Source organism: Chinchilla lanigera, unplaced genomic scaffold (genome assembly GCF_000276665.1).
Source record: "Chinchilla lanigera isolate Chin_1 unplaced genomic scaffold, ChiLan1.0 scaffold00054, whole genome shotgun sequence".
NCBI lineage: Eukaryota > Metazoa > Chordata > Mammalia > Rodentia > Chinchillidae > Chinchilla > Chinchilla lanigera.
The window spans coordinates 13,325,558-13,339,201 of record NW_004955455.1 but is presented as its reverse complement, the minus strand read 5'-3'; the positions used below and the strand labels follow the sequence as shown (position 1 = coordinate 13,339,201).

General features: G+C 44.9%; 1 protein-coding gene across 1 annotated transcript; it reads left to right on the top strand.

The window, feature by feature from the left end:
• Window positions 1-1,960: 1,960 nt before the first annotated feature.
• Rfc5 (replication factor C (activator 1) 5, 36.5kDa) lies at window positions 1,961-13,290 on the top strand. The gene is made up of 11 exons (XM_005396539.2): window positions 1,961-2,150; window positions 3,603-3,667; window positions 3,877-4,013; window positions 5,290-5,369; window positions 6,119-6,192; window positions 7,841-8,000; window positions 8,712-8,793; window positions 9,114-9,243; window positions 10,421-10,498; window positions 11,720-11,774; window positions 12,835-13,290. The coding sequence occupies exons 1-11, from the start codon at window positions 2,086-2,088 to the stop codon at window positions 12,929-12,931; spliced, it is 1,023 nt and encodes a 340-aa protein (XP_005396596.1). The 5' UTR covers window positions 1,961-2,085; the 3' UTR covers window positions 12,932-13,290.
• Window positions 13,291-13,644: the final 354 nt, after the last annotated feature.

Here is a 13,644-nt window from a genome sequence, read left to right as displayed (position 1 = left end):
TCCTTGGCCTCTTCCTCATCATGGCTATAGAATACTGAGGAGGCAATTCTTACTAACGTCACAAGTGAGCCATCCAGGGCAAAAGCCATTCTTTGTAGCTTTTTCTCTCCAGCCTCCCAGTGCATTGAGACCCTGGCAACCACTTAGTGTCCTCTCCCCAACCGTCAGCACAGGCAGCAGACATCTCGGCGCAGACCTCTCCAGAGCTCCACGCTCTCCTCCACTGCGCCTATACTGTCAGGGGAAGAATGACTTCCAGGGGGTCTCCCCAGGTTAACAGCTGTATCTATTTATGGTTTGCCATTAAACTATGAAGAAAAAAAACAGCTAGAGTTACTCAGGGGAAATCATGACAGTTATTATTCAAGATGGCTGTGGTCATGTCAAGCTGTATCCACAGGGAACTGAACAGCAGGTGCACAGGGAATTTTACAAGATCTTTTTCCAGTCTTGTTTGACTCTTCTAGTTCTAGGAGTTAATGTTATCATATCCCTAGTGCAAAGGGTCCTTAGCAAATTGGGGCTTATCATGGTGGTTGAATAAAGCTCAAGTTATGGGAGTGCCCTACTGGTGGATCCTGTGGGTTTTGTTTGAGAAGGAAAAATATGAGCAAGAATAAGATGGGTGGAGGGTGTGACAAAGAAAAGGAAAAGAGGAAGTGGTAATGCCCCAGAAGTCTTACATATGTTATTGTGTTTAATCCTCATATTCATCTTTGAGATGTTATAACTGGGTGAGGAAGGAAGCAACCTGGCTAAGGCTAAGTGGGGGTAGTGGCTGCTTATGATCTCAAGAACCAGTGGTCAAGTTAGTCTTGAGAGGAAGCAGAGAATAAGATCACTATCCTAGCACAAGTTCCATTTACTCTCCTTGTTCTGGGTCCCCAGGCAGGGGTTGGGTGCAGCCATAACTGCTGTCACATATTTGTGCTATGTCCTACCCTGCCCCTAAAGCAGTGACAGTGATGTACTTGGATGGAACAAATACAGCCACTTCAGAATCATACTTCTGACCCAGAGGCAGCCTCACATCTCTCCTGGTATTTTTGTCTTCTTACCATATTAAAACACACACACGCACACACACATGCATGCACACACACACACTTTATTATGTTATACATACTGGTTGCTGGAAAATAGTGGGGAAAGGCACTACATCCTCAGAACTTTTTCATTTTTTAACTTTTAAACAGGATCTCACTAAATTGTCCAGGCTGGCCTTGCACTTGCAATCCTCCAGCTTTAGTTCCCAAGTGGCTGGGATTATAAGTGTGCAACACTATGCCTGGCCCTCACTAACATTTTGATCCCCATTCCCGTCGGTATCTCAGATCACGGGGACCTTGTCTCCTGTGTTTATTAATCATCCCGTTCCAATTTACAGATATGAATCCAACTGGGGGTTTATTTTATTATATCATGAGTCCAACTGGGGTCTTGTTTTCAGTCTGGGAAGGAAGTTGGCCTTCTAAATTTCGTTGGTTGACGGTCATAGATTTGAGGAATAGGTAGTTAGTGGTCACGTTTGGGGGTTTCAACTTCCAAGCATTCACTTCCCCACTTTGGGACTGAAAGGTATTACAGGTCTTTTATCATATGGGAGTCTGTATTCAAGAAGCACACCATTGAATTAATTGTATGTTGTTGTTTTTGTCTTTTAAAGCTTTGGTAGCTTTCTGTTGCTTGGCATGTGTTTGAACCTTGGTGATAGCTAGAACTGGTCGTGGCCTTGAGAACTTCATTTGTAATGATGCCTGGCTGGTGCAGCGGGTGGTCTCTTCTCTCTGGCTCTGTCTCTCTGGCAACTGTCTGAGAGAGCGAGGAGCAGCCTGGAGGGGCGGAGCCGGAGGGAGGATGGCGGCCGGCGCCTCCGGTAACCTAGCAACCGGTGCCGAGCAACGACCAGGGAGCGGAACAGCGGGAGGAAGTCGGAAATGGAAAGTCAAGTCTCGCGAGAGTTGCGTTTGCGCGCGAACTGTAAGTGCAGTGTGCCTAGGGTGAGATCACGACTGGTGGTTGGTTATACAGGTGTTTGTTGGATGCGATTACCGCAAAGGCCCTGGTCACTATAGTCTTCCCACCATGGAGATCTCAGAGTTGAAGCAGCAGCAGCAGCCCGCGGCGGCCAAGATCAGGAACCTGCCCTGGTAGGAGGCTCAGCTGTCGCGGTGGGAAGGGGGTTGCGGGGAGGTGGGCGAGTGGCGGGATCCTACCTGACCTCGCCCCGCCGCCCCCGGGTGAGCCGCGGAGCTGTGCCTGGACGTGCTCCCCGCCCCCCACCCCCTACTCCCGGCCAATTTCCCAGGGCCCTGCATTCTACTTAGAATGTGCGGGTACTCATCCTCCCGTCCCATTCTCCAAAAATGGGAAATGGCTTTCGCACCTACTAACAGCCCAAGAACCTGATCCTGTGTCTCCAAGCCAGAACGCCCTCTCGCCTCCTGCCAAAATTTTCAATGCGACGATTTGTCGTATTCTAAAGTAAAACCATAGTAACAGTTTTTGTTTGTTTGTTTGTTTGTTTTACTGAACGTGTTGCTATTAGATTAGCAGGCACCCTATTATTTAAACCTTTACAAAGAGCTAGGAGGTAGTTACTAGTATTGTTCGAATTTTACACACAAGGAAATTGCGTATTAGGTTAAATGACTTGCTAAGGTCGAGGGCTAGAAAAAGTCTTGGATTTGAATCCAGGTGGTCCGAATTCAGAGCTTGCACTTTTAATCATGGTACTGCAACAGCTGTTTCCTAGTGATGCAAGACTTTGATGGGAGTTGGCTTGATTTAGGAAAACTACAAGTTGTTCTGGTCTAATAATAATAAATTTGTTTTTGTTATGGTAAAAAAAAAAAAAAGCATAACATATGCAGTTTAACCATTTCAGAGTGTATAAGTATATTCAGAATGTTGTGTAACCCCAGTGTCTCATTCCAGTAATTTTCATCATCCCAAACGGAAACCCCATCCATACTCCTTGGCGGCCACTTCATCTCCTTTCCTGTCTGCTCCTTTCTGTCTGTATGGAGTTTCCTGTCTTGCACATTTCATATAAGTGAACCATGCAACAGAAAGCCTTTTGTGTCTGGATTCTTACACTTAGCCTGTTTTCAAGGTTATAATATATAGTATATAGTTTTCCATGTTATAGTACGAATCAGTTTCTTTTATGGCCAAGTCACACTGCATGACATGCATAGCCCACATCCATTGCATTGATGGATATACATCCATTGATGGATATTTGGATGTGAGTTTAGTTTCGGTTTCACTTTAAAGTAGTAGGTGTTCACGCAGGTTGACATGACTATTGACATTTGGGGCCTAATACTGGAGTGCAAGAGAGTAGAGGGGAGCTGTACTGTGTGTTGTAGCATGTTTAGCAACATCCCTAGCACCTACCCTCATGATGCCAGTAGCATTTATTGCCCAGTTATAACAACTGACGTGTCTTCAGATATCACTATCCGTTCTTTGGAGGATAAATTGCTCCTGGTTAAGAGACACTGGTCTATAAAAGGTTTGTGAAAGGAATGTTTTGCATAGAAAGAAGAAATTCTTGCAGTTACGTATGTTGTAATACATTGTAAATTATATTTCAGGGTTGAAAAATATCGGCCACAGACACTGAATGATCTCATTTCTCATCAGGACATTCTGAGTACCAGTAAGCATCCTTGTGTCAACTGCTGTTATCCTAGTTGAAAGATCTTTATACCCTTCTTGGTAATATTGTCTCTGTTGAGCTTTGTAGCATGTGGCTTTAAGATTTGTCATTCCTGTATCTGCCCCTGATTGGGATGTTGCATTGGGTTGAGGCAGCTCCCGAAGACTGATGGTGTCTCTCTCTTTCTCTCTCTCTTCCTGATCATTCAGTTCAGAAATTTATCAGTGAAGACCGACTACCACACCTGCTCCTCTATGGCCCTCCAGGGACAGGAAAGACATCCACCATTCTTGCCTGTGCTAAACAGTTATACAAAGATAAAGAATTTGGCTCCATGGTCTTGGAGGTAAATAGAATTATTCTCTTTCTACAAGTAACTAAGAACCCCAGTCACTTGACTTTTGTTACTACCAGTTTTATTTAAGTTCCCCACTGGCAGTTGAGAAAGAAGCAGAGTTGAGCTAAGATATTTTACTTCAAATAATGGTCAGTTTTGACTGCATTGGCATTCGTCAGCTAGAGGGCAGTTGAAGAGCGAGACATTTTTCTTTGCTGTTGCTGACTTTTATCCAAACTGAACTTTTTGGTCACTATGTTCTTGACCATGTGTTACGTACCCCACTGCATCCTTTCTCCAATTTTTACCATCCTCTCCTTACCTGGATGGCTGAGCTGCGTTGATTAGAGGCTCCCTTGCCCTCTGGTTCCTGCTTGGGTTTGGCCAATGGGGATACTGGCAGGGGTCAGAGAAAGAAGAGAATAAGGCCTGGACCTGCCCTGAGGGTTAACCCTCAGGGCTCACCTCGCAGATGGTACCCTACCCATAGTGTGCTCCGGGTACCTACAGAAGCTCCTTCCTGGAACCCCATCAGGCTTGGAGTGATAACAGTTAATTTTATAACCCTGTGGTTTTCTATATCCAAACTTGCTTATTTTCAGACAGGGTCTCACTATGTAGTTGAGGCTGACCTGGAACTCACTATGTAATCCAAGCTAGCTTTGAACCTTTGACGATTGATCTTCCTGCCTCAGCCTCCCAAGTGCTAGGATCACAGGCATGCGCCACCCCACTCAGCCTGGACCAGCATCTTTTAAAAATCTCTCTTCCTTTGATTGTCTTCAAGTTATTGCATTCAAGTATGCCATTTGTATATGTTTGTAACTTTGACAGATACACTTAGATTATAAAAATCTAAGTATTGTCTGTTGCAAGAAAAGTGATTTAGTTACTCTTCAGATATGGGTCTAAGAACCTTCCTGCCCATAGTGTTCCTACTGCGATGTATTCAGCATGTGGTAGCCTCTGCATTGATCTGAGTTGTAGTAGCTAAAAGTAGCCAGAAGTGCTGTTCGAGGTGACCAGGCCAATTACTTACTCCCAAATTTATGTAGAGAGATTGTCTTCAGAAGTTGGGGGGAAAGATCATTTGCCTTTCAGATGTAATGTGATGATGATTTAGTGAGCTTTGAGTACAACTGTGATTTTTTTTTTTTAAAATAATTATCTCGAAGCTGTCCTCAGACCTGGAGAACTAGTTTGCTGAGCTGGATGGATGAGTGGAGTAAAGCTAAGAATTCATAAATAAACAATGGTGTTCATTGTGGCTTCTCTCTTCATGTAGCTGAATGCGTCTGACGACCGAGGAATAGATATTGTTCGGGGACCAATTCTGAGCTTTGCGAGCACAAGGACAATATTTAAGTAAGAATTAACTGTATAATTTATCTCCCTAGAGAGAGGTGGGGGGGATATGTTTTAATTTTTTTCACCCTCCCCATTGTAAGTTTCTAGAGGTAAAAATAAGACTGTCAGAAGCAACCATGAAAAAGAGGTACAGGTATAAGAACAGTCAGAAGAAATGTTACACTGCAAAAATTAAGCCAAAATATTATCGAAGCCTACATTAACAGCACTCTCAGGAAGCATTAGCTTCATTTTGATCATTAACGAAGGACTGATTGAATCTAAGACTGGTGTGAATTTGAAGATAAATTGAGATCAGGAAGGATAACTAGGATACTGGTTTAAAAAAGAAGGGGAACAAGGTGAAACGACTTGGGGGTGAGTCAGGAAGATGGAGAAAAGCAGATAATGGGGCTGGGGCACACATCAGCGGTAGAGGGCACGCTTAGCATGTGTGAGGCGCTGGGGTTCCATCCCCAGCATTGAAACAGCAGTGGCGTACAATAGTAGGATAGCATGCAGAGGGAAGGCAAAGCATCAGAGAACGTAAGACCAGCACAGAAATTAAATCTCATTTTCCGCTAAGGGTTGAAGGCATGTGAGTCATTTCCTGTCTGTGTGGCCACAGCTGTCAGCCTTGGACAGAGTTTAGGAGAGGTGGAGTTCACAGGACAGGGCCTAATGGCATGAACACGAAGGCGGAGGTTTGGGTTGGATGCTGAAATGAGATTTGAATAAATCCTAAGATGTGCTGTGTTGTTTCCTAGGAAAGGCTTTAAACTAGTGATCTTGGATGAAGCTGATGCCATGACCCAAGACGCTCAGAATGCCCTGAGAAGAGGTAAGAACTGCCAAGGACTGTGCAGTGCACCTTACGGAAAATTAGCAGCTGAGATACAGGCATGGCATGTTTTCCATTTTTCTATTTTCTGATCCAGCGGAACCTTTCCCCACATACTTGACGACCCAGACAGAATATCTGTGTAGCCCTGGTTTCCTCTCTAGCAGTTTAAAGACATGGCCCTCTTGGGACTTCTGTTTTTCATTTTTGTGTGGTGCTAAGGCTCAAACCTAGAGGTACTTTACCACTGAGCTATGTCCCTACCCCTTTCTCTTTATTCTTTTTTTTTTTTAAGGCAGGCTCTCACTTAGTTTCCCAAGTAAGACTCGAACTTGCAGTTGTCCTGACTCATCTTCCCTACGTACTGGACCACATTACCACACCTGTTGGGACTTTTATGTATGCCTGGTCACTGGCATTTTCTCTTCCTTTGCTGCTGCATTTGGTTTCAGGTTGTGGATTTGCATCATTCATTGGGAGGGTGTGGAAAGTCTTTCCTTTTTTTTTGGTACTAGAAATTGAACTAATGACCTCACACTTGCCAGGCAGTTGCTGTGCCACTGAGCTAAATCCTCCGCCCTTTCCTTTCAAAACTATTGGGTAGGCCCTTCTGCCATTGTATCTTTAGATATAAAGGAGCCTGGAGAAGAATATCTGGAGTATAAGGACACTCTGCAAGCTGGCATTACTTCCCTACTTGCCAAGTGAATGTTTTGGCAGAGAAGAAAGAAGCCCGTGATCTGTCCATCTTACAGGGTCCACTGCAGTTATGTTTGGCTTTTTTTTTTTTTTGAGACAGGATCTTGCTATGTAGTCCATGCTGGAATTGAACTCACTGTGTAGCCCAATGTGGCCACGAATTCATGGCAGTCCTCCTGCCTCAGCCTCTTCAGCACTGGGATTATAGTTGTGCACCACCTCACCCTGCTGCCATTGCAGTTAAAGGAAGCTTATGATCCCTCATTAAGATTCTGAGGGAATCAGCTGGGAGAGAAAGATGCTCTTTGGGAGCTCAGGAGGCGAGGACTGGACTGCAGCAAGTGTTGAGGAGGAGGAGGGGGAGGACAGTTACCATGTCTTCTGGCCCTAGGAGCGTTGGCAGCCTTTCTTCAGCATCTCGTTCTGCAGAGTGCTGTCAGTCTGGGCAGATCCTCATGCGAGAACACTGGGTCCCTGCAGAATGACAGTGGCGTCCTAAGCATCTCTCAGCTCGGGTTGTTGCTTTGAGAGCTCAGGTCTCCAAAGGCCCCTGGAAAGTCTGCACAAAGCTGTCCTCCTCCTGCCCAGAGAGCATGAAGCATCACCTACCTGCCACATAGCATTTCATACCAGAAGGATAAGATCTTGTGTGCTGGGGCTCACATTCTAAGGGATAAGGTAGCAAAGGCCAGAATCATGGCATATCAGGAAAAAACCTACAATTTTATAAAATCCCACACGTAGCACATTCATTAGTTTTGAAAGAAGAGTGGCTGGTCTCCTGTCCTGGGTACCCGGGATACCCTGTCCCCCATGGGCAGCGTCCCCACTCTTGCCTTTTGAATCTTCCTGTACCCTCCACGTGACCTCAGAAAAGTTCAGGGTTTCTAGGGCCTTTGAAGAATTGGAATGGACTTCGACATGAGGTGTTTTTATTTTCCTTCACCAGTGATTGAGAAGTTCACTGAAAATACCAGATTTTGCCTCATCTGTAACTATCTGTCCAAGATCATCCCTGCCTTGCAGTCTCGGTGTACGAGGTTCCGGTTTGGTCCCCTGACACCAGAACTCATGGTCCCCCGCCTGGAACATGTGGTAAAAGAAGAGAAGTGAGTGTACTGGAAAGCAGGCGAGGCGAGGGCCCGGGGGATGAGGGGAGCGTGGGCAGGGCCCTGGGATGCCGGCTGATGCCAACGGGAAGGCAGTAGCGTTGGCAAATGACTTAGCAGAATGCCTCGCGCAGGGGAGCACGGGGGACTGCTGGCTGCTGCCGTTTTCTCTGGTATCTCACGGACATTCCTCCTCATAAAAGTCATTTGGTTTTTCTTGATTCCCTCCTCCTCCGCTGGAAGCTGTCCCACTTTCCTCCTACTCTTTGTCATTGGAAACTGCACACAGCCGAGTCCCTTCTGCAGATGCTGCCAGCCTTTTTAGACTAGAAGGGAAGGTTCTGAGACATTGCATTCTGAGGCATCAGATGCCAAGCCAGTATCTTCCCCAGGCGGCTGCTTATTCTGAAGGAGGTGTCTTGGGCCCTCTGGCGATCCGTCACACCAGGGCCCCCCTGGGGAACGTCACTCACAGCCAGTTACTCAATGTAAGGATTCTTAGATTTGGGGTACACTGTGATTACTAATGTGAGGCCCACATCCCTAAGGACCAGAGTGATCACTAGATGCTATCCATTAGGAGAACATCATTAGCTCTTCCTCCTTTTTTTGATCCTTTTAAAGCCCTAATCATGCAAGGCCGTCTCATTCCCCTTGGTGACACTGTGCTCTCAAGGGGCTTCACGATCCTTGTCTCCTGTTTCCTTCCAGAGTGGATATAAGTGAAGACGGAATGAAAGCACTTGTGACGCTCTCCAGTGGAGATATGCGAAGGGCTCTCAACATTTTGCAGGTTGGTCCTACTCAAAGCACATCGCGGGTCATTGTTTCAAAAGTTTTTCAGCAAAGCATCAACCTGTCATTAAATTCAGAAATCTAGAACTGCTAGGGCAGCTCTCTTAATGTTTCAGATCCCTGCCGTTTATATTTTGATTAATTGAAAGAATCATTTATCACTAACAAGGGAGAGTTCTGCAGCTCTGACAGCCAGCACAAAAACACCGTTCATGGTGTCCTGGCCTATGTCATGTCACTGTGGGGCAAGTTCTCCCTGGCCCCCTGCAGCTTGGCAGCTGCTGACAACCCCTGGGATATACCTCTCTGTCTGCACAGAGCACCAATATGGCCTTTGGGAAGGTGACCGAGGAGACCGTCTACACCTGCACAGGGCACCCACTCAAGTCAGACATCGCCAACATTCTGGACTGGATGTTGAATCAGGACTTCACCACAGCCTACAGAAGTATCCTTTTTCGAGTCCACCACCGTCTTAAATGCCTGAGGCCTGCAGGTGGCCCCAGGTGTTCGTGCTGCAGCCAGCACCTACACCCTGCTGGCCAAGGATGACTGGCTGCTTGTGGCTTCGGTCAGCTTGGTGTGGAAATCGGGGTCTGTAGGTGGAGTAAGTACTTGTTTTTAACACCCCAAAAGTTCTGCCTCACTGCCTTTGTCCTGTGTTATTGTGGTATATTATCCCCTAGTTATTGCAGACTGATTAGGCCCGCAATCTCCCAAACAAGTAGACAGTGAAGGTATAAATAAATGAGACAAATGAAATGATTTCAGAGCTCCAGGAGGTTCCAAACCCTCAATCAGAGTTCTGAGAATAAGACAAAGAACTTCTCTGGGCAGCCCATATTTATTAGGTTTTAAAACAAAGGGGAATACTGAAGAAAAGGCAGGAATCTGGGCAGGACTTGGGAATCCCTCTAAGGACTTCTCCAAGTAACACCTTATATTAATTTAGGAGAACTATGTTATCTCCAGGAACACCTTCACCATTTTAGTGAGTAGTCTGCAGCTATAGACCCCTTTTAGTTAATTGGGGTTGGAGCCAAACATCCTCAGCTGTGGCCTTATTTTGTCCTGTAAGGCATCCCAACTTCACAGGCCAATACAGGCCTCAGCATAGACCAGTGATTCATAGAAGTTCACTTTCTATAAGTCTGCTGCCCATCTCCAGACAAGGGCCTAGACTTTGGACAACCTCCCACATAAACTTGAAAAGCCAATTGATTAATATTAAATCCTGCTCAGAGCCGCTTCGTAGTGGTCTTCATCACTGTGTAAGGCTTAAAACAACTTGGCTCACAGATAGAAGATGGCAATAATTTTAAAGTGGTTGGTGTTAGCTGTTATTTTGCCATGAAATTAAAAGGAATGGTGTATGAAACTGTTTGAGGAATGCATTTGGCTTGTTCTTCACTAGTAGGAGATACAGCTGTACCTTCTATAAAGCCCTCACTGGAGAGAAAACATTTAAAAAGTAAGACTTGGACCCTAATAGGAAACTTGACATTGAAAGCAAAACAGCTGTGTTGCCATTAAAGGCCTACTTTAAAATCCCTCTTTGGATTAAAACTTCTCTGTGGTCTGTTTGCTCTGGAACTTGTTCCTGTGCCTTCACTGCTCCTCTGTAGATATCACGGAGCTGAAGACTCTGAAGGGGCTGGCGTTACATGACATCCTGACCGAGATTCACTTGTTTGTGCATAGAGGTAACCTGCATCCGTCCCTAGCCGAGAAACTCAGAACTTTGGGGTTAAGGGATGTTAGAAAGTGAACGTGAGCCCTTTTTTTTTTTTTTTTTTTTTTTGTGAAACAGGATCTCACTATGTAGTTCAGGGTGGCCTTGATAATTTGCAGTTATCCTCCTGCCTCAGCCTGTGTACCACCACATTTAGCTCAAAACTTTATTTCTGAAGCAAAGAAACAAGAATGAAGTAGTGTAAATCTCATCCCCTAATTTCTTTAGTAACCTTGTCTTGCTGTTTAAAACTTTGTTTCAGCTGGGCATAGTAGGCTGAGGCAGGAGGACTGCCACAAGTTCAGGGTCAGCCTGAGCCACATAGGAAGTCCGTGTCCCAAAAAGAAAAGGACATGGGGGAGATGATCCATCTTCATGTAAACCAAAGTAGTCCTAAGGAAACTGTCTTATGTTCCGTACCTGTTGTAACTTCTATGTAAAGAACTGATTCATCTCAGCCTCCGCAGCACCTAGGAATCACCTCAGAGCCACTAAATCAGTTTCCGGGGCAAGTAAGAATTAGCATTTTTTCATGGTCCCCTGTAGCTTTTTGGAGAAACTTTTCAGTCTTCAGCCACCTGTAAATAAATGGAGGAGACCTTTATATCAACGAGTGTTGGTTCTACCTGTGCAGACCTCTGTTATTATTTTGGCGTGATACTGGGAATTGAAGCTAGGGCCTTTGCACTTCACTCCGTCCCCAGCCCTTTTCTGTTTTTATTTTTTGAGACAGTCTCGCTGAATCACTAATTTGCCTAGGTTCGACTTGAACTTGCGATGCTCCTGCCTCAGCCTCCCAGATTGCTAGGATTATAGGCATGCACCACCGCACCCAACCCAGTTGATTTGAAGTATTTTTAAAACTGGGACAGTAAGTGAGAACTTAGCTTTCACATTAACTTAAGTTACCCACAAAGAGTAGTGTTGATAGCTCTCCTGTATTCTCATAATCGCTGTGGAATCTGATATATATACATGTATGTGTGTACTTTTAACTATACTTTAAGAATGAAAATATGGGTAAAAGTATGAAATCTAGACTGTCTTCACTTAGAGGTCTGCTAACTTTTGACTAGTCTGAGGCCTCAGAAGTTCACTATTACCTATTTGATGTTTAAGCACATTTTTCTCTGCAGTTTTTTGATAGTAGGAAGTGATGGATCTCACTCATTCGATTTTGTTTATCCCTCAGTTGACTTTCCGTCTTCAGTTCGAATTCATTTATTGACCAAAATGGCAGATATTGAGTGAGTATTTCTTTTCCCGCTTTTAATTTTTTTCCTTTTGTGAGTTGTTTCTGCTTGTTTCAGTCTTCTACCCACATCAGACCCTTGTGCTTTATACCAGTCTGGGGTAGTAGCAAATGGAATGTGGCAAAGGCTGTGAGTTGCTTATTTCCAGAGCGCAGGAGTAAGCGCGGCAGACGAGTTACACACTTGAGGGCCTCTCCTCCAGCCTCAAAGGCTGGGTCCATGTTAGTTCTGGTGCTCTTGTCACGTGGGAGGCATCTTCAGTTCGGACATCTAGGTCATTCGGGGTTGACTAGCTATTCAGCTGTTATTAAGGGATTTTGGCACACTGAAGCATATTGGGGAAAAGTAAACACAAAATTTTCTACTTTGCCTGGTTCAGTAAACACTGTTATTAGCCCCCAGTGAAGCTGGCAGCTATCATTTAGATAGCCAGAGCGTTGGATTTCAACTAGATGTGAGCATAAGCCGGCTCTGATTTACTGTCATTGTCTTTCATGTGTACAAATTAGGTCACTTCTCATCGTTGTACTGTGAATATGATTTTGCTTTTGATGGCTGGGCACTTCAAAGGCAGCAAGATGAGCTGCCACTGTCTTTCTTCACTCACCCACAGACCCCAGATACACTTCCCAGTGAAACGTTTTAAGAGAAATCTCCGTTTTATTTACTCACTGCATTTTGCAGATGAAGAAATAATCCTTTTTTTTTTTTCCCCCCCGGTACCGGGAATTGAACTCATGACCTCTTGCCAGGCAGGTGCTGTGCGGCTGAGCTAAATCCCCAGCCCCTGAAGAAATAATCCTTAATAACAGGAAGTCTGTGTAGTTCAGAACACTACTGTTAAAATTTGTCTTCAGCAGTTCAAATGCAATTTCCAAATCAATGTGGAGGGTGAGAAAATGTTAAGGGAGCACATAAAAGACCGCTAGCTGTCCTGGATCAATTTTTATCAAGTCCCTTACCCTTCAGCATGGCCAGCCTTTGATCTCTCCTACGCTCTTGGCAGAAGGCCGTGGTCTGATCTTTATCCTCACCTTGCTTTGCTTCATTTCAGGTACAGGCTTTCTGTTGGCACCAGTGAGAAGATTCAGCTGAGTTCCCTCATTGCTGCTTTTCAAGTCACCAGAGACCTGATTGTAGCAGAGGCCTAGATTGTCCTAGGCCCCAAGGGGGACTGGAGAAGCAGCGGACTCAAGTTAGGGGTAAAGACAGCACTGGGGCTGTACGATGAAGCCAATCACCCCTAGTCTTGGAAGGCTGTTCCACAGTATTATCTGTGGCTGTTCGGAATAAGGATGTATAGAACAGTGTTAACCTACAGCTGTCTTACCATCTTTTATAGGACAAAAATGTTTTTCTTCCCAGACTTAAGGCTTTTACCTTTCAGTTGCACGGGTGACAGGATATTGGCTCACCCAATTTTGGTCTAATACAGGAGATTTTCAAGTCTATTGTGTATGGCCCAAGTGTCTTCCAACTCAGACATCTCCAAAATTGTGTATAAATCTAATTTTTGATACTGTTTCATTTCTAAATAGGTGCTAATGGATTTCTGGCCGCAAATATTTTTACCTTGTTTTGCTTTGTTGGTACCAGGAATTGAACTTAGGACCCTGCACTTGCCAGGCAGGCGTTTGTGCCACTGAGCTATATCCTTGGACCTATAATTCTTATAAAAAGTGAAGTCTTAATTTCTGGGTTTTTTGAGACAGGGTTTGTGTGTTTCAGTCTGGCCTTGAACTTGGAGCAGTCCTCTTGCCTCAGCCTCCTGAGTACTGGGATTACAAGCATGTGCCATCATGCCTAGCTTCCTAAAATTTTTTTGAATTCTTACTATAAAAACTGATCTTTTTACTTTCCCTCT

What these genes read in the sequence shown, in the direction of transcription:
- Rfc5 (XM_005396539.2), top strand. Translation starts at nt 2,086, where the DNA reads ATGGAGATCTCAGAGTTGAAGCAGCAGCAGCAGCCCGCGGCGGCCAAG. An exon ending in AAGATCAGGAACCTGCCCTG is followed by an intron (nt 2,151 to 3,602) that starts GTAGGAGGCTCA and finishes ATTATATTTCAG; the next exon opens with GGTTGAAAAATATCGGCCAC. An exon ending in TCAGAATGCCCTGAGAAGAG is followed by an intron (nt 6,193 to 7,840) that starts GTAAGAACTGCC and finishes TTCCTTCACCAG; the next exon opens with TGATTGAGAAGTTCACTGAA.